At 33.9% G+C, this 21061-nt stretch overlaps 1 protein-coding gene across 4 annotated transcripts in view; it reads left to right on the plus strand.

Moving 5' to 3' along the window:
* The window catches only part of LOC127702111 (WD repeat-containing protein 7-like), a 60322-nt gene extending 43190 nt beyond the window's left edge, over nucleotides 1–17132 (plus strand). For 3 of the 4 annotated variants that reach the window (XM_052206176.1, XM_052206177.1, XM_052206178.1), the window contains 7 exons: nucleotides 8051–8237; nucleotides 9126–9140; nucleotides 10056–10326; nucleotides 12223–12305; nucleotides 12996–13098; nucleotides 13526–13630; nucleotides 14675–17132. In XM_052206176.1, the coding sequence (XP_052062136.1) occupies nucleotides 8051–8237; nucleotides 9126–9140; nucleotides 10056–10326; nucleotides 12223–12305; nucleotides 12996–13098; nucleotides 13526–13630; nucleotides 14675–14860 (950 nt within the window). In that variant the 3' untranslated portion in view covers nucleotides 14861–17132. The remainder of the gene's footprint in view (nucleotides 1–8050; nucleotides 8238–9125; nucleotides 9141–10055; nucleotides 10327–12222; nucleotides 12306–12995; nucleotides 13099–13525; nucleotides 13631–14674) is intronic. The other variant, XM_052206179.1, reaches the window with a different exon arrangement.
* The last annotated feature ends 3929 nt before the right edge of the window (nucleotides 17133–21061 follow it).

Below are 21061 nucleotides of genomic sequence, written 5' to 3' on the forward strand. Positions count from 1 at the left end.
TTTAAGTGAATAGATCTCCATGAAATTTTACCATAAGGTTCAATACCATGAAAGGAAGGTTGGGATTGATTTTGGGGGTTATGGTACCAACAGTTAAGGAATTAGGGGCCAAAAAGGGGCCAAAAATAAGCATTTTTGTAACTTCCAGACAATAACTTGTGTGTAAGTGTATGGATCTCTCTGACATTGTACCACAAGGTTCCATATCACAAAGGGAAGGCTGTAATTGATTTTGGGGGTAATTGCCTCAAAATTTTAGGAATTAGGGGCCAAAAAAAGGGGCAAAAAACAAGCATTTTTCTAGTTTCATGACAATAACTTGTGTGTAAGTGTTTGGATATTTCTGAAATTGTACTACAAGGTTCCATATCACAAAGGGAAAGCTGGAATTGAGTTTGGGGGTAATTGCCCGAAACGTTTAGGGATTGGGAGCCAAAAAGGGGCCAAAAATAAGCATTTTTCTAGTTTCCAGACAATAACTTGTGTTCAAGTGTATGGATCTCTCTGAAATTGTACTGCAAGGTACCATACCACAAAGGGAAGGCTGGGATTGAGTTTGGGGGTGATGAATCATAAGGGGGTTCAAAAAATTTGGGGGGGGGGATTTATTTTTTTAATTTTTTTTTCTTTTCCTTTTTTTTTTCTTTTAAAATTTTTCATTTTAAGTTGGTTATTTCTGATTTATATTTAAAAGCAAATAATAATGATATGGTAGGAGATACACACCAAACAGGATGTGTAAATTATTATATAATAAGTATTGTGCAATAGCAAGAAATTTTCAATTGCACAGTATTGCACAATAGCAAGAAATTTTCAATTGCACAGTATTGCGCAATAGCAAGAAATCTTCAATTGCACAGTATTGTGCAATAGCAAGAAATATCCAATAGCACAATATTGCGCAATAGCAAGAAATTGTCAATTGTACAGTATTGCGCAATAGCAAAAAATATTCAATTGCACAGTATTGTGCAAAAGAAGATACTTCATATAAATTGGTTATTTCTTGATCAATTTCAATGGGGTTTTATTCTTGAATTCTTGGGGTTCTTTAATATGCTGAATCTAACCGTGAATTAAGTTTTTGGATTTTAGGCCCCGTTTTTAAATTGGTCCACATTGAGGTCCAAAGGGTCCAAAATTTAACTTTGTTTGATTTCATCAAAAATTGAATTATTGGGGTTCTTTGATATGCCGAATCTAACCGTGTATTTAGATTCTTAATTTTTGGTTCCGTTTTCAAATTGGTCTACATAAAGGTCCAAAGGGTCCAAAATTAAACTTAGTTTGATTTTAACAGAAATTGAATTTTTAGGGTTCTTTGATATGCTGAATCTAAACATGTATTTAGATTTTTGATTATGGGCCCAGTTTTCAAGTTGGTCCAAATCGGGGTCCAAAATTAAACTTTGTTTGATTTCAACAAAAATTAAATATATGGGGTTCTTTGATAAGCTGAGTCTAACCATGTATTTAGATTTTTGATTTTTGGGCCCCGTTATCAACTTTGTCCACATTGAGATCAAAAGGGTCCAAAATTAAACTTTGTTTTATTTCATCAAAAATTGAATTCTTGGGGTTCTTTGATATGCTTAATCTAACCATGTATTTAGATTTTGGATATTGGACCATAATAGGTGAATGTCCAATTTAAAATTTTAAGTTCTTAGACCACATTCATTCTGTGTCAGAAACCTATGCTGTGTCAAATATTTAATCACAATCCAAATTCAGAGCTGTATCAAGCTTGAATGTTGTGTCCATACTTGCCCCAACTGTTCAGGGTTCGACCTCTGCGGTCGTATCAAGCTGCGCCCTGCGGAGCATTTTATTAAATTTTCAAATGATTATAAATTGAAAACCGTTCGTGATAGACACAAACTTTTTAATTGAAAATGTTCTAAATGATAAAGCCCATTAAATGAAATACAGGGTTAGTCCCCAGGGGTCACCCCCATCCCCTGCCATTTAAGAAAGTTCTAATACCTTGTAAGTGGTCAAGATCCCCACCCCTAAACCATATATATTCTGGTTTGTCATGCTAAGATGGTTTGAATGATATACAGGGTTAGTCCCCAGGGGTCATCCCCACCCCCTGTCATTTGAGAAAGTTCTAATATCTTGTAAATGGTCGAGATCCCCACCCCTAAACCATATATATTCTGGTTTGTCATGATAAAGCACATCAAATGTTATACAGGGTTAGTCCCCAGGGGTCACCCCCACCCCCTGCCATTTAAGAAAGTTCTAATATCTTCTAAGTTGTCAAGATCCCCACCCCTAAACCATATATATTCTGGTTTGTCATGCTAAGATGGTTTGAATGATATACAGGGTTAGTCCCCAGGGGTCATCCGGACCCCCTGCCATTTTAGAAAGTTCTAATATCTTGTAAATGGTCAAGATCCCCACCCCTAAACCATATATATTCTGGTTTGTCATGATAAAGCACATCAAATGTTATACAGGGTAAGTCCCCAGGGGTCACCCCCACCCCCTGCCATTTAAGAAAGTTCTAATATCATCTAAGTGGTCAAGATCCCCACCCCTAAACCATATATATTCTGGTTTGTCATGCTGAGATGGTTTGAATGATATACAGGGTAAGTCCCCAGGGGTCATCCCGACCCCCTGCCATTTGAGAAAGTTCTAATATCTTGTAAATGGTCGAGATCCCCACCCCTAAACCATATATATTCTGGTTTGTCATGATAAAGCACATCAAATGTTATACAGGGTTAGTCCCCAGCGGTCACCCCCACCCCTTGCCATTTGAGAAAGTTCTAATATCTTGTAAATGGTCGAGATCCCCACCCCTAAACCATATATATTCTGGTTTGTCATGATAAAGCACATCAAATGAAATACAGGGGTAGTCCCCAGGGGTCACCCCCACCCCTTGCCATTTAAGAAAGTTCTAATATCTTCTAAGTGGTCAAGATCCCCACACCTAAACCATATATATTCTGGTTTGTCATGCTGAGATGGTTTGAATGATATACAGGGTAAGTCCCCAGGGGTCATCCCGACCCCCTGCCATTTGAGAAAGTTCTAATATCTTGTAAAAGGTCGAGATCCCCACCCCTAAACCATATATATTCTGGTTTGTCATGATAAAGCACATCAAATGAAATACAGGGGTAGTCCCCAGGGGTCACCCCCACCCCTTGCCATTTAAGAAAGTTCTAATATCTTCTAAGTGGTCAAGATCCCCACCCCTAAACCATATATATTCTGGTTTGTCATGCTGAGATGGTTTGAATGATATACAGGGTAAGTCCCCAGGGGTCATCCCGACCCCCTGCCATTTGAGAAAGTTCTAATATCTTGTAAATGGTCGAGATCCCCACCCCTAAACCATATATATTCTGGTTTGTCATGATAAAGCACATCAAATGTAATACAGGGTTAGTCCCCAGCGGTCACCCCCACCCCTTGCCATTTGAGAAAGTTCTAATATCTTGTAAATGGTCGAGATCCCCACCCCTAAACCATATATATTCTGGTTTGTCATGATAAAGCACATCAAATGAAATACAGGGTTAGTCTCCAGGGGTCACCCCCACCCCTTGCCATTTGAGAAAGTTCTAATATCTTCTAAGTGGTCAAGATCCCCACCCCTAAACCATATATATTCTGGTTTGTCATGCTGAGATGGTTTGAATGATATACAGGGTAAGTCCCCAGGGGTCATCCCGACCCCCTGCCATTTGAGAAAGTTCTAATATCTTGTAAAAGGTCGAGATCCCCACCCCTAAACCATATATATTCTGGTTTGTCATGATAAAGCACATCAAATGTTATACAGGGTTAGTCCCCAGCAGTCACCCCCACCCCTTGCCATTTGAGAAAGTTCTAATATCTTGTAAATGGTCGAGATCCCCACCCCTAAACCATATATATTCTGGTTTGTCATGATAAAGCACATCAAATGAAATACAGGGGTAGTCCCCAGGGGTCAACCCCACCCCTTGCCATTTAAGAAAGTTCTAATATCTTCTAAGTGGTCAAGATCCCCACCCCTAAACCATATATATTCTGGTTTGTCATGCTGAGATGGTTTGAATGATATACAGGGTAAGTCCCCAGGGGTCATCCCGACCCCCTGTCATTTGAGAAAGTTCTAATATCTTGTAAATGGTCGAGATCCCCACCCCTAAACCATATATATTCTGGTTTGTCATGATAAAGCACATCAAATGTAATACAGGGTTAGTCCCCAGCGGTCACCCCCACCCCTTGCCATTTGAGAAAGTTCTAATATCTTGTAAATGGTCGAGATCCCCACCCCTAAACCATATATATTCTGGTTTGTCATGATAAAGCACATCAAATGAAATACAGGGTTAGTCTCCAGGGGTCACCCCCACCCCCTGCCATTTAAGAAAGTTCTAATATCTTCTAAGTGGTCAAGATCCCCATCCCTAAACCATATATATTCTGGTTTGTCATGCGAAGATGGTTTGAATGATAGACAGGGTTAGTCCCCAGGGGTCATCCCGACCCCCTGTCATTTGAGAAAGTTCTAATATCTTGTAAATGGTCGAGATCCCCACCCCTAAACCATATATATTCTGGTTTGTCATGATAAAGCACATCAAATGTAATACAGGGTTAGTCCCCAGCGGTCACCCCCACCCCTTGCCATTTGAGAAAGTTCTAATATCTTGTAAATGGTCGAGATCCCCACCCCTAAACCATATATATTCTGGTTTGTCATGATAAAGCACATCAAATGAAATACAGGGTTAGTCTCCAGGGGTCACCCCCACCCCCTGCCATTTAAGAAAGTTCTAATATCTTCTAAGTGGTCAAGATCCCCATCCCTAAACCATATATATTCTGGTTTGTCATGCGAAGATGGTTTGAATGATAGACAGGGTTAGTCCCCAGGGGTCATCCCGACCCCCTGTCATTTGAGAAAGTTCTAATATCTTGTAAATGGTCGAGATCCCCACCCCTAAACCATATATATTCCTATTTGTCATGTCTCGAACATTTGAATGACGTATACGGTCAGTCCCCAGGGGTTCCCCCCACCCCCAATGTTCTAATATCTTGTAAATGGTTGAGATCGCCACCCCTAAACCATATATATTCCTGTTCGTCATGTAATGAACATTTGAATGACGTATAGGGCCAGTCCCCAGGGGTTCCTCCCCACCCCCAATATTCTAGTATCTTGTAAATGGTTGAGATCCCCACCCCTAAACCATATATATTCTGGTTTGTCATGCCAAGATGATTTGAATGATATACAAGGTTAGTCCCCAGGCATCACTAATGCATATAACTTTACTGGACCAAACCAATTTTCAATGGATGTTGCCCAATGTCAGGCGACCCTGGGAATTACGAATTATGGGAGCTTCGTTTGGGAGACTTCGTAACAGCATCCTGTTACATTCATTTCTTGTTTCCCATAAAAGACAAATTTTACCTTTATTTTTTATTTCTGCCTATTATCTTGAAAACTATAATAGATAGAGAGAGACCTTAGATTGCAAAAGTAATCAGCAAGAAAAGTTCCACAAAAAAGTCTCCTGGTCGAAATCGTCAGTCAACTCCTTATTAGAGTTATTGCCCTTTGATGATGATTTTTACCAATTTTTTGCGTTTTTGCCTTATATCTTAACAATTAAGATAGATAGATAGAAACTTAAATAAACAAAAATTACCAGAAAGAAAAGATCTACCATTTGAGAAAGTTCTAATATCTTGTAAATGGTCGAGATCCCCACCCCTAAACCATATATATTCTGGTTTGTCATGATAAAGCACATCAAATGTAATACAGGGTTAGTCCCCAGCGGTCACCCCCACCCCTTGCCATTTGAGAAAGTTCTAATATCTTGTAAATGGTCGAGATCCCCACCCCTAAACCATATATATTCTGGTTTGTCATGATAAAGCACATCAAATGAAATACAGGGTTAGTCTCCAGGGGTCACCCCCACCCCCTGCCATTTAAGAAAGTTCTAATATCTTCTAAGTGGTCAAGATCCCCATCCCTAAACCATATATATTCTGGTTTGTCATGCGAAGATGGTTTGAATGATAGACAGGGTTAGTCCCCAGGGGTCATCCCGACCCCCTGTCATTTGAGAAAGTTCTAATATCTTGTAAATGGTCGAGATCCCCACCCCTAAACCATATATATTCCTATTTGTCATGTCTCGAACATTTGAATGACGTATACGGTCAGTCCCCAGGGGTTCCCCCCACCCCCAATGTTCTAATATCTTGTAAATGGTTGAGATCGCCACCCCTAAACCATATATATTCCTGTTCGTCATGTAATGAACATTTGAATGACGTATAGGGCCAGTCCCCAGGGGTTCCTCCCCACCCCCAATATTCTAGTATCTTGTAAATGGTTGAGATCCCCACCCCTAAACCATATATATTCTGGTTTGTCATGCCAAGATGATTTGAATGATATACAAGGTTAGTCCCCAGGCATCACTAATGCATATAACTTTACTGGACCAAACCAATTTTCAATGGATGTTGCCCAATGTCAGGCGACCCTGGGAATTACGAATTATGGGAGCTTCGTTTGGGAGACTTCGTAACAGCATCCTGTTACATTCATTTCTTGTTTCCCATAAAAGACAAATTTTACCTTTATTTTTTATTTCTGCCTATTATCTTGAAAACTATAATAGATAGAGAGAGACCTTAGATTGCAAAAGTAATCAGCAAGAAAAGTTCCACAAAAAAGTCTCCTGGTCGAAATCGTCAGTCAACTCCTTATTAGAGTTATTGCCCTTTGATGATGATTTTTACCAATTTTTTGCGTTTTTGCCTTATATCTTAACAATTAAGATAGATAGATAGAAACTTAAATAAACAAAAATTACCAGAAAGAAAAGATCTACAATTAATTTGATATGGAGGAAATCATCTGACGACTCCTTATTGTAGTTATTGCCCTTTAATGACGATTTTTACCATTTTTTTGCATTTTGTCTTATATGATAAAAATTATAATAGATAAATTGACACTTTAAATCACACAAATGATCAGCAAAGCAAGATCTACTCAAGTCAAATTTTGCCGATATGGTTAGTAGACTTAAATGAGGATTTTTTTTTACCCTCTTTTGTGTTTTGAGCAAAAATTAAAGAATATAGAGAGAAACTAAACAGACTAAATGATCAGCAATACAAGATCAACAAAACAGAGATTTTTGTCATTAATTCTGTTCTTGTCTACAATATTGGAGAGTGTCCTTTGTTGAATATGCACATAGACCAAGGTGAGCGACACAGGCTCTAGTTAGTCAAGTTGCAACAAAGCCAAACTCAGCGTATAAATGATGAATGTCATCTGGCTCTCCAGATATCAACATTTCGGTTTCAGGACAAAATCTTTTGAGCAATAAACAACATCTTTACCAAACTTGGTTTGATAATACCTCATTGTGTGATGACAAACCCTATTAATCAAAGATTAAGGGGTTATAGATCACAGCCACTATTTATAGACTGGGTCATATCTTTTGAACCATATGACCTATATTCCCAAAGGTTAGCTTGAGAATAACCCTTGAATAGAACTAGACCCCTAAAGATTTTGTGTCAGTAGATCAAAGATCAAGGTCACAGTACCCTTCATTGAACATAAATTGTCAGTAGGCTTTACAGTCTTCAGCACGCATCTCGGCTTATGCACCCTTGGTGCTTCTGGAATTTTTATACTACTAAATTTTTCAAATTGTATCAATTTTGTATCATTCTGGATCAGTGTTAGGTAAAGAATTTAAAAAGGCAAAAACAATGTATTTATTTGGGTTTATTTTCAATTCAGTGTAAATTTTAGAAAAAATAATTTGGCTAATTACAGATAAGGTGCTCATAGAATGATTAATTTGATAAATATGAACTACAAGGGGATTTTAGTTGATTCTTTACAGATTTATCTCTGCTTATGAATGAATGTGACTGACTCAAATCAATAATACTGATTAAAATGTTAAGTCATGCATATTATATTACCCTTCGAGTCAAAGGTTTCTTAATTTTTCATGATGTGTATTTTTAGGTAAAGCATTAACATTTTTACTGCAACAGCCACCAAGTCGTAAGTTACCTGCACATACACCTATTAGAAGAGCTGCCATAGATTTGATTGGTCGAGGATTCACAGTTTGGGAGCCATATCTAGATGTATCTGCAGTACTGCTTGGTCTTCTTGAGCTTTGTGTGGATTCGGATAGGCTTGTTCCAAGGTATTTTACATACACATTCATATAGATGTTAATAAGCCATAAAATTTTGCTTGGCCATTTTGAATATTAACTCCCTTTGAAGTTCCTAGTTTTAGAGTAAAGTACTTTCCTGGGATAATCAATGATGATCATTTGATAGAATATTTTTAATTGCCTCCTATGTTAACCTAGGCAATCCAAGTTCAAGTAAATTGCTACTAATATTTTTAACAGCTTTTAAATTAATTTCTGTATACCATATAAATATATAACACAAAGCAGTAACACGGAAAACACATGTTTCATGAAAGATTTACATTTCTTCATTATTTGTCTATAATATTGCATAAATACTCTCAATTTGATTAAAATGGTTATAAGAACGTCACTGGTTTCTTGGATTTATTTTATCTATACTTCAAACCTATCCCATCTGAATAGAATTTGTGGTTATTATGAAATGCAACATTACATGATTGAAATGGTACCACACAAATAATTACACTTTCCCATTTGTTTATTAAATCAATTATAAAAATTTAAATGTTTAATAAGGCATTTAGTTCAAAATCAAGAACATTCTTAAATGTTCATCTTTCTATCATTATTAATTACAGTCAAACCTATATATAAAGGTCATCCTCAGGACCAGAGAAAACTGACCTTGTAAGAGAGGTGATCTTCAAATTGAGATTTAAAATGCATAGATATTACTACAGCTTGACAAGAGGGTGATCTAAAATGTCCGGTTTTCGCTTAATAGAGTTAGCCTTTATAGCAAGTTTGACTCTATTCCCATGCAAAATCTTTCTTTTCAAGATAAATAATGTTTAGTTGAAGCTCTTTACATATGTTGTTTGACAAGAAATTTCTTGATAATGTTTAGAGTCATTATGAAAATATTTGCAGATTTATTAGGGATATGTAAGTCATTTAATCTTAACAGGAAATTTATTATTTTGTTTTATTACTTACTCTTTAATACTAATTTTTCTCATATTACACTACCCCTCCTCTGTGGTAGTCACTAACTTATACCAAGTTATTTTCAACATGTTCTTTAAAAAAAATTATGTAAATTTATTGTATAGCAGAATTATCTTTCCTTGGAACGTAACGAAAAGTTAATGTGCAATATTCTATGAAAGTGCACTAGTGCTAATATAGCTTCAAATTATCGATGTCAATTTATCAGTGACAAAAATATGTTTTTCATGCTTTGCTATACAATAAAAGGGTTATTGCTTGAATATTGGTGAATATTATACCTGGTAGAATATATATTGCACTCGTAAGATCATTCAATATAAAAATCTATTTGGGACAATATTCACCAATATTAATCCAATAATTATGTAAGAGATTTCAGTTGCTTTTCTCAAAGGTGGTGGTATTATAGGGATACAATTTATAAGGCATATTTTTTCTTTACTTTATGGAGGACTGGGAAGCCTGAGTCTCAAGATCTACATATGATAGGCCAAAATACATGTATGAAATATAGGTTCATTCTAAGGAGCTCTCATGTATCTAACAAGGGTTTTATTCTTTGACCAAATTTCAGTATGTAGACCTTTGGAATTGTGGTATATTGGTTTTCAAATTCAGCTGGCAAAATATTTTGGTATATCTCTTTTCGAATAAATTTAGTGAATTAGTTATTATATGATTAGATATTACAAATATATTTATTATTTATCAAAAGCAAATTTTTTACTTATAAATATTTATGTATCATTTTTGTATTTTTTTCATTAAAAAATAAATGTTATCTATAGCATCAAATCCTTTCTTTTTGAAGAAATAGTTTGCTAATTAATTTATTTTATATTTTCTTAGTATGACCTTTGGACTGCCATTATCTCCAGCTGCAGATGCATGTAGGACAGCCAGGCATGCTCTATCACTAATAGCAACAGCTCGCCCACCTGCATTCATCATCACCATGGCAAAAGAAGTTGCTAGGTTTAATGCCATGCAACAAACAACACAGTCACAACATTCGCAGATACAAAACTCAGTGTTAATCAGAGCTAAAGTAGAAATCTTGAGAGTCATAGAGTTATTGGTAGAGAAAATGCCAAATGATGTTGCTGACCATCTAGTAGAGGTACAAGACATACTTCTTATCTATATGTATATCATATATATTTGGTTGCTTAATTATTCATTCTACATGTCTTCATAACAAATCGTCAGTTTTGATTATTATACACCAGCTTCCAAGGCAGTGATAAACTGGTATATGTCTGTACAACCCTCAGTTTGTGTATCTGTATTTTTTTGGATCATATAATGGTATGATGTCGTCTGCGTCGTCGTCCGAAGATACATTGGTTTCCGGACAATAAATTTAGTTTAAGTGAATGGATCTCTATGAAATTTTTTAAGAAGGTTCAATACCACAAAAGGAAGGTTGGGATTGATTTTGGGGATGATGGTCCCAACCGTTTAGGAATTAGGGGCCCAAAACAAGCATTTTTCTAGTTTCAGGATAATAACTTGTGTATAAGTATTTCGGTTGCTCTGAAATTGTACCACAATGTTTAATACCACAAGTAGAAGGTTTGGGATTCATTTAAGGGGTTATGGGGCCAACAGTTTAGGAATTAAGGGCCAAAAACAAACATTTTTCTAGTATCCAGACAATAACTTGTGTGTAAGTGTATGGATCTCTCTGACATTGTACCACAAGGTTCCATATAACAAAGGGAAGGCTGGGATTGAGTTTGGTGTTAATTGCCCCAAACATGTAGGAATTAGGAGCCAAAATCAAGCATTTTTCTAGTTTCCGGACAATAACTTGTGTGTAAGTGTATGGATCTCTCTGAAATTGTACTACAAGGTTCCATACTTCAAAGGAAAGGCTGGGATTGAGTTTTGGGGTTATTGCATCAAGGGGGGTTTCAAAAAGTTGGGAGGGGGGGATTTTTTTTCCAATTTTTTTAAGGGATTCATATTTTTTTCTTCAAAATTTTTTAAATTTTGAATTTTTGAAAAGTTTCAAGAAGAAATCCTCAATTGCACAGTATTGCGCAATGGATTTATAAGATTTTTGACCACATTTATTTTGTGTCTGAAACCTATATTATGTCAAAAATTTGATCACAATCCAAATTCAGACAGTATCAAGCTTGAATATTGTGTCCAAATTTGCCCTAACTGTTCAGGGTTCCACCTCTGCGGTCGTATCAGGCTGCGTTCAGCGAAGCATTTTATTTTCACAGTTAATTCAGCAACTACAAATCAGAGCATCCTGAAATTTGGTATCAAGCTTTTTGTGAGCATGCATAACTCTATGATGTATTATCACATTAATCACTCACCACATTCCTGTATACCGAATACGTATATATTCTTTCACATAATGGCATGTATGAAATTTTCGTCACATCTCTGTCTGTCACATACATTTTCTTCTCGGTTTAATCAAGAACTACAAATCAAGGCCCTCTGCAATTTGGAATCAAGTTTCATGATGCGAGCATGCTATACTATGTGATGCATCAACTTATAACCTATGTTAAATAAGCATAGAGCGTGACTTGAAAGAATTAATTCAATTCTGATTGGAAAATTTATAACTTTTGTACTTCGCAGTGGACCTCTAAGACTCCATTGAAAGGCAGCCATTTTGATTTAATGAATCAAAAATGTTATTGAAAACGTCGATTCACAACAAAAAAAGTGTACAAATACATGTTGACTTTCTTTTAGAATGAATTTATTTCATTTCCTATCGAGTAACATCAGTAGAAAAGTCCGTTTTGATCTTTTGCATTGTACAAAGTACAACTGATGTTGCAATTTTGATTGTGACGTCACACACATGCACCTTATCTTTCATTGTAATAAGAACATGGCTTTGTTTGTAAAGTGAAAGAAAAATGTGAAATTACAAAATGTTTATTGGATATGTACATGTAAGTCTATTGTAAAAATGTATGTGTTCAAATAACATTTTGTTTCTTTTTGCTTGATAATTCTTGTCTAATCTATTTAATAGGCTATGGATGTTACTATTCATTGTTTAGATATACCACAATTGAAGTCAAAGGGTCTTCAAGAACTCTTTCCTGCTATTTGTCGGTAAGAATTTTGTGTATTATGCATGAACTACGTCTTCATTAATTTCAGCTTTACGTTAATGCAGAAAGGGGATGCAGGGTATAGCACCCATCTTTCTTAATTTTTGTTTTAGTTATGTAAAAATTGACCAAAATCAGGCTGGAACCTCTTTTACCGTGTACATCTCCTCTTTTAAAAAATTCTGTATCCATGTCTGATTACTATTTCATTCATAAAAAAATGCCCCTAAAATCTATATTCACCAATTATACCTACATCACAGACTATCTCATATGTCAGTAATATAACAAAACTGTAAGACAACAAAATGTGCAGAATTATTAGACAACAAAATGAACAGACTTAACTGAATCAGGCCGTTGGTTTTTTCCATTGAATTGTTTTACATTTTGTTATGTTAGTGCCTTCTATAGCTTACTATACAGTATGAGTTTTGTTCATTATTGAAGGCCATATAGTGAACTATATTTGCTTACATCTACATCATTTGGTCTCTGGTGGTTAGTTGTCTCATTGGCAATCTTCCCTAATCTGTTTACGAGATTTGAACATCGAACATCGGTATACTACTGTCGCCTTAATTTACCACATCTTCTTATTTCTATATTGACTATATATAAGAACATTTACATTATATTCTGCAGTGGCAATGCCTTTCTGAATGATACATAACATTTTCTGTTTGTATAGTTTCAGTATGGTTAGTATGTGTCCTGTCTCAAAGAGAATTTGGGTTGGAGCTAAGAATGGTGGTCTAGCATTTTATGATTTGAAACAACATTCCAAGTGTCAGGTAAGTTAATTGATATATATGTAAAAAGTGAAGTAAAATATTTTGAATCTAAATATTAGATGTAGGTTGCTGTAGACAGATTTATTAGCAAAAGATAACAGAAAGTAATGGAGGAGATTTCAAACATTGGCAAACAACCGTCCAGAATTTTTTAATTTATAGATATTCATTGTCGGTCCTTGCAGCATCCTTAGACTTTCCTATTGGATTTAGGTCTGATTTTTGACAAGGGATGATACCATGGTCAATTTGATTAACATGTAATGATCTATTTATCACAGATTTTTTAACTCAGTTTGATTGGCTGGGTGATTTGGATTTTTATAAAAGAAAATTGTTTTGTTTTGGGGATACTACATGTATAAGCTTTTCTTCTTTGTATGGGGTAATATGTGAGCTGCACACTAAAGATTTTTTAATTTTTTAGGTGATAACAGCACATTCAGGTCACATTGTAGCCACTGCCATAGCTGCTGATGGTAAACATTTGGCAACTTATAGTCATACAGACAATAAGCTTAAATTCTGGCAGGTATGTTTTACCTTTAGTTTGTCCGTAGAAAAACTTAACATAGCTTTAAATATGCAGTAAATCCAGTTGAGAGCATTCTATACACATTTGGCATTGCTGCTGAATACTGTGGATTCATTAGTGATCTGAATATTGTGGATTCATTAGGTGATCTGAATACTATGGATTCATTAGTGATCGGAATACTGTGGATTCATTAGTGATCTGAACACTATGGATTCATTAGTGATCTGAATACTGTGGATTCATTAGTGATCTGAATACTGTGGATTCATTAGGTGATCTGAATACTATGGATTCATTAGGTGATCTGAATACTATGGATTCATTAGGTGATCTGTGATCTGAACACTATGGATTCATTAGTGATCTGAATACTGTGGATTCATTAGTGATCTGAATACTGTGGATTCATTAGGTGATCTGAATACTATGGATTCATTAGGTGATCTGAATACTATGGATTCATTAGGTGATCTGAATACTATGGATTCATTAGTGATCTGAACACTGTGGATTCATTAGTGATCTGAATACTATGGATTCATTAGTGATCTGAATACTGTGGATTCATTAGTGATTGTTGGATACCAATTTTCATGGATTTCTTGGGTATAGGTAAATCAAGAATTAAAAAGTTCAACCAAAAACAAATTTTCTAAAGGTTTAAATGCAAAACCATGAAATCAAATACCCAGGAAAATACAATTTTCTCTCAATTCACGAAAGTTGTACCCAAGAATAAAAAAAAATCCAAAGTATTTAAAATGAAAATCTGGCTTACTTTCACAAAGTTCAAGAATGCAGTTCATTTCAAGGTATTTGATACCTGTGGACTTCATTTAAAGTTTCAGTTTTTGGGAAAAACAAATAAATGGCTTCACTAACACAGTCTAAAAATTGATTTTTTTTCAGCATTGAAATCAACTATTGATTGAAAAGCTATTATTAAAATGGAGTACAGATATCTCTAAAATAACAGCTTTTACCATGAAATATATAAGAAAATAGTTCTACACCATCTTGATTATATTTATTTTTCAGACTGCCTCCTCGTCATTGTTTGGTATTGGATCTCAACAGACAAAGTTGCTGAAACAGTTTGCTACACAACCTCTGCCTATTACAAACTTGACAAACTTACTCAAACTAGTCCGATTAGTGTGGATAGATAATAGATTGCTGATTTTACTCACACTCGATGGTAGTGAATATAAATATAGTATTTAGTACAAGTTAACAATGATAAATCGTAATGGGACATTTGATACTATCAGTACAATATAGCATTAAATATCAGGAACGATAATTAAGATAAAAGTATTATAGCTAGTCAGACTGTTGACAAGAAGACTTAGTTATTGATAACGATCTATGATAGTGAATTAATGACAGAAACGATAGGTATTCGTCATATAAATTGATCAAAATGTCGGATGAGTAGTGTTAAGAGTCATGCAGAAAGTAAGCAGTATGTCCACTGAATGGTAGTTAAATAGCAGTATAGATCCAGTATAGAAGGTAATATTGGTCAAATAAAAGACCATCAAGTCATTTTGAGGTAGCAGAAAAGATTTGTAGATTAAGTAACAAAAGATGACATAAAGATAATAGTTAATAATATGAAGCAAGTCTGCTGTATTGTTATATCTAGTCCATTGTTCCAATTGATATAATGATTATTATACATTTTTAAAAAGTGTACATATATTAATAATCAGAAGTAGCAAAGTAATATTACATAAGGAGTTATAGTCATAAAACTTTCGAGTATGATTATCATACTCGACCTCAGAAATCAACCAATCAAAACACTCAATTTGGTGTTTAGACCACAAATTTTGTACTTCGAGTATTTAAAAGTAAAGTTTTATGACTGAAAGTCCTGTGATCTCTGTCATAAAACTATACTCAGTACTGGGAGTACAAAATTTGTGCTCTTAAACACCAAATCCAGCATTTTTATTGGTTGAATTCTGAGTCTGAGTAAGAAAATCGTACTTGAAATTTTATGACTGCAAGGCCTGAGGTTTAATAACAAGTGTATTAACAAAGATAATACAGTATTTTTTTGTTTTGTTGAAAGGAAAAATCTTCCTTCATCACCCATAACAAATTCATTAAACATATGACAAGTAAGTCTGATACATAAATAATTTGCCTTTTCATCCTTTCTAATAACACACACATATATCTAAAAGTGGGACTCTATCCAATTTGACTTTATTTTACTTTTGATGTATGGATTTCCAAGGAAAGTCATTAAGGTTCTTTTGTGATGCTAAAATTTTTGCCGAAATTTATTATTTTCTTTAAATTTTAAAGATGGTTAAAAGCTATTGATTCATGTCACCTAATTGTGTATTTAGTGAATCACATGTCAGGTTACCAATAGAAAGATTGGCAGAAAATAAATATTCAGTGGACTTAATATTAGCTTCATAATTTTTTAACTTTCTTATAAGCTATAAGAAACGTCAGATATACTTATCAGTTGTTATTACATATATTGTATGTGATATCAAGTTTTTCATTTATGTCTGTGATTTTGAATTTAACGTTTTAACTCCGATTTACAGTGCCATTTGTATCAAGTGTAAAATGTATTTTTTATTTGATTTATATATTTGAAGTGCAATAAGTTGGTTAGATTATAATATAAGATTTGATAAAAAAAAATGTGTAGTTAATATTGTTTTGCATTCCATTGATATTGTTTATTTACACTCAGTGCTAAAAGGCATTATTAAACCTTCCTTCATATAGATAAATAAGTATATGCATTGACTAATTTGGTAAATTGTGGTTACCTATGAAATCATAATGAATACCCCATATTTCATCACCCGTAATCACTTCAAAATATATACACCATTCATGCTAGTTATATTTTAGGACTAGGAAGACATGTTAATTTTAACTTCATCCCCTAAAGAGATGTTGTTTAAGTAAAACAAGTGAAGTGGTGTCTGTAAGCTAGACCTTATAGTAGGGATATTTTTTCTGGGTCAAAAATATGCAGTTCCTTTATATTTTGTAAACTAAAAAATATAATTAAATCTTTTTAGAAATGATATACTGTAAATTTAGAAATTATTGTGTGCATTTGTTATTGATATTTTTGAAGGATGGACAAAAATGCAAGATTCATTATTGCGATTTCAGAAAAATCTGTATACAAATATATGTAACAGATTTAGAATGTGAGGTCTTATTATTGTGATACTCACCCTATCGCATTATTCGCATTAATAAAAACCTCGCAATCATTTCTGAATTTACAGTACACATTGTAATTTGAAATCCTCTGTTGATGATGTATGTCTCAGAAAGAAAGATTTATTGACAATTTTTCTGTAGAAATGTTTTGTTTGTACTTTTAAATAACTTACATTGCTATTGAATACTGCATTTTTTGGTAAATTTCAATTCATTTATGTATTATATATTTAATATTCTGTTTATTTATAATTGTTATATAAATTTGTTATTTTAAATAAATTGTCATCCTTAATATAAAATTTTCTTCTTGTTATTTGTTCAGTTTATTGTTTTATATTTGATTTTTGTGTTGTTTGCTGAATGTCCAGATGCAAATTTTTCGTGCATTTTAAGGACCAGACTAAGTTAATGATAATCCAATTGATTTTTTCTGCAAAGTTGATCAACCAGGGTGAAACACTGAAATTTTGGAATGCCACTAGCCTAGAATTATAATGTGTCTGGTTCATCTTATTGTTATTTCCCCCCAATTTTTCTGCATTTATTTGTATGTTACATGTATTTCCCTTCTTATGTGTTGTTTTAATGTCTTTTTTAAAATCCTTTGGATGATCCTACTAAATGACTTTAATAACAGGTGACTTTCATTGGATATACTTTCAAAACTGTGGCTAACAATTCCATAAATCAGTCAAAATTGAGACTATCACTAGAATAAAACTGTCTGTCCATTCAATAAATTCTGTTTCAACAGACATTAAATATCTGATTGGACCAATTCATATCATATTATTTGTTATCTCTCAGATTCAGTTCTTATCTGTGTCTGAAAACATTTGGTAGAAAAATTTTATTAAAGTTTTCTTGACTTCTATGAAAGGGAATGATTTTATATTTGATCTGCAGCTGATAATGTTGGATTGTAGCATGTAAGCAATTTTTATATTTGCAGTGTAGCTACTACATGTTTGTTGAAAGTTTGAAATTTTACAACACTCATTGTACACCTAAATTTTTCGCTAATCTTTTCTTTGCTTAGAGATTCATTTTATATTTAGTCTGAGGTTGATGATATTGTGTTGTAGTGAAACATGATATATTTATAAGTTGTAACTGGCTTTGAACTAGCTTTCAGTAATTGTGAGTACTCATAGACCAGTACTTTGTGTCTGTAATCTTTTTTTTTGTGCTTTGTGCCAATCTGATGTGTTGAGCCTTTTTTCAACTGATTTTTACAGTTTGTTCTTTGTTGTGGAGTTACAACACTTTCCCAAGAGACTCACAAACATGTTCTACCACATTCTGTACGTGCCTGTCCCAAGGCAGAAGCTTGTTATTCAGTAGTTCTCATTGGTTGCTGTCTATCATTTGTTGTTGAACATAAATCCCACCATTTGTTATCTTGTTTGAATGGTTTTACATTTGGTCATGATGGGGCCTTTTATAGCTTACTATATGATATGGGTATTGAGCATTGTTGGAAGCCATACTGTGGCCTATAGTTGCTTATAGCTATGTTATTTGGTCTCTGGTGGATAGTTGTCTTATTGGCAATGGTACCCATCTGATTTTTGGAAAGATTGATTAATTCTCATGTCTGTGTTCATATGCTGATGAACTTTGAAAAAATTTGATTAACATATATCTATAGAGCAGTTCATTCAAGTATATATGTCTTTAGTTTCATAAATTTGTTAGCTAGTTCAGTCATGTTTCTAGGTAAGAGTAATAATACCAGTAGGACTGACAATTTCCATGATGATTTAACAATCAGAAATAAGGTGGAGTCTTAATTGGAATGTACCATCCTCTTAAATGCAAATTATATTGACCAAATTACCTAATTTCAGTCTTAGATAATTAAGCAGATTTTATTACACATTTCAATATACAATTCTTGACCTCAATATAATGTAGAAATGATAGATTTATTAATTCACATATTACTTTTGATCATAACTACATTAAATGATTCTGTAAATCATGTCTGATAGAAGATTATTATTAGGATAATTATCAGGCTCTTTCTTTTTTTTTAGATAAATCATAACATTATTAAACGAGGGCACCTGGCATGACCCCCAGAGTCAAACTCTTAGCTAAACTGCAAAGGTCTTGCCTGTACTGTGGCATTTATTTGCTTACTATCACTTATTTAAACTCAGGTGGATAGTAGTCTCATTGGCAATCTGTCCAAATCTGTTCATTTTTATATTGTAATGGCAAGGAAGAATATATATGATTAAATGGTGACTTATAAAAATTAACTATTTGAGGGTCAAAAGTCAAGCTCCTCATCCATTGTACGGGACACATCATATTGAGGTGCTGCACTTGTGTTTTGAATATCAAAAGCCTATGTCAAAGGAGAGAAAAGGGTGTTCTCCGAACAAGAAAATGTAAAAAAAATAAAGTATTTTTTATCTTGAGGTCAAAGGTTAAGGTCATTTGACGGTCATGATGTTATGTGATACACTGTCTTATTGTAGTTCAACTTCATGCCAAATATCATAAGCTAGTGTCAAAAGACAAAAAAGTTTTCATGTTTAAATACACGGATTATAGAGAAAATTATGTGAAAATTACACATTTTTATTCCATTGCCATGGTAACGGTGTAAGAGACCCCAGCTTAAAAATCATAAACCTTGTAGCACATATGTAAATCTTTATAGAAATGTTTAATACATTAAAAAAATCATAGGACTTTAAAAGATTTCATGTCTTTTTGTTGATTGTGTTAGCAAGTATCGAAAAAATCACCAAAATGCCTTTTTTAGATCTGTAAGCCCCAAAATATAGCGATACTCAAACTATGATATAAATATATTTGTCTAGTTTCGAAGGACGAATAATGCTTGTAATAAAAATCCTTTTAAGTACCAGCTCATTATAACCATATCTTGAATATTCATAGCAACAAAAATGTGAGATTTTAATGGAAATTTTGGGAAATTAAGTCTTTTCCAGAAGATGGTGCTGCAAAATCTAAAAATAGCTTCAGATCAAATTTTAAAGTTCGATTTTTTCTTCTTTTGACTATCATAACATATGTGCAAAATTTCAGTACATTTGGTTGACATATCATGTGGACCCACTAATAAGGCTTTTGCATGGTTCTTATCAAAGACTTGGTGTAAAGAAGAAAAGGTTTTCAGCCTCAAATTTTCATTAACCAAGCAAAAATTACAGTAGCGAAACATTTTATTTACTTAAAAGCTTTGGATTTGCAACAAAATAGAACTTCCATTGATTCAGCAGGAAATGAGTAGAAACTTAAAACAAATACAGAAAAAATTTCTGGAAAACAAAGTGTTTATTGCGTGAAACACCGATAGAAAACCAGTTTTAAGTGATCATAAGAATTGTTGAAGTATTTAAGACTTTAATATGTTACATATTAATTTTTCAAAGTCCAGTGTACGTGTTTGTGTCTTATTAGGCAATACAAATTTGATTACTCATTGAGGTGTTAAGAATATTGTCATCCACATCTACAGCAAGCTACATGTTTTTGACAGTTGTTGAAGCTTTGAAGTAAAGCCATTCATTATCCAGTAGTTGGGTGGCTAAGGCATTGAAGAAAAATGCTCTAAAGATGTATACCCACCCCCCACCCCCATAATACATATCAAAGCCCGCATTTTGAGAAAGATGAATGTTTACTAAAAGAAACAGTCGTCTTCAAAAAACATTCAGAGTAATTTTGTGTATGACTACACTGAAAATAACCCTTATTTTCAAAGCCATGGTAGCAAATATGAGGGATTTTTAAATTACATTGAAGCCAAGATGTGCATTAAGATTCGTTCTTTACGAAAAAATGAATGGGGGTTCGATATTTTCTAGAACGTGTGAAAATGGTCAAAGATGGATATAGCTGGCGTCTGTATACATAGACGTTCAAGTCATAAATTATTGATCAGGCTAAACTTATGAGACTGACAACAATCAGGCCAAGTTGAATGGAAATTGTAAGGGATGTGCATACTCCATATCTACACGGTAATTGATTCTGATACAAAATCACCTAAATTGTTGATGTACACAAAGTGGGTGGAGTCAATTTCTCAGTTTGAATTTTCAGTGGCCATTCTCAAATAAATCTTTCAGTCTTTACTGAACTTCATTGTATCAGCTACATGTGTGTATTTTACTTTTCTACTAACATTATGGCTTCAGATATATTAGAGACATATAATACATATAA

This window comes from Mytilus californianus, unplaced genomic scaffold (assembly GCF_021869535.1).
Source record: "Mytilus californianus isolate M0D057914Y unplaced genomic scaffold, xbMytCali1.0.p SCAF_5, whole genome shotgun sequence".
Taxonomy (NCBI): domain Eukaryota; kingdom Metazoa; phylum Mollusca; class Bivalvia; order Mytilida; family Mytilidae; genus Mytilus; species Mytilus californianus.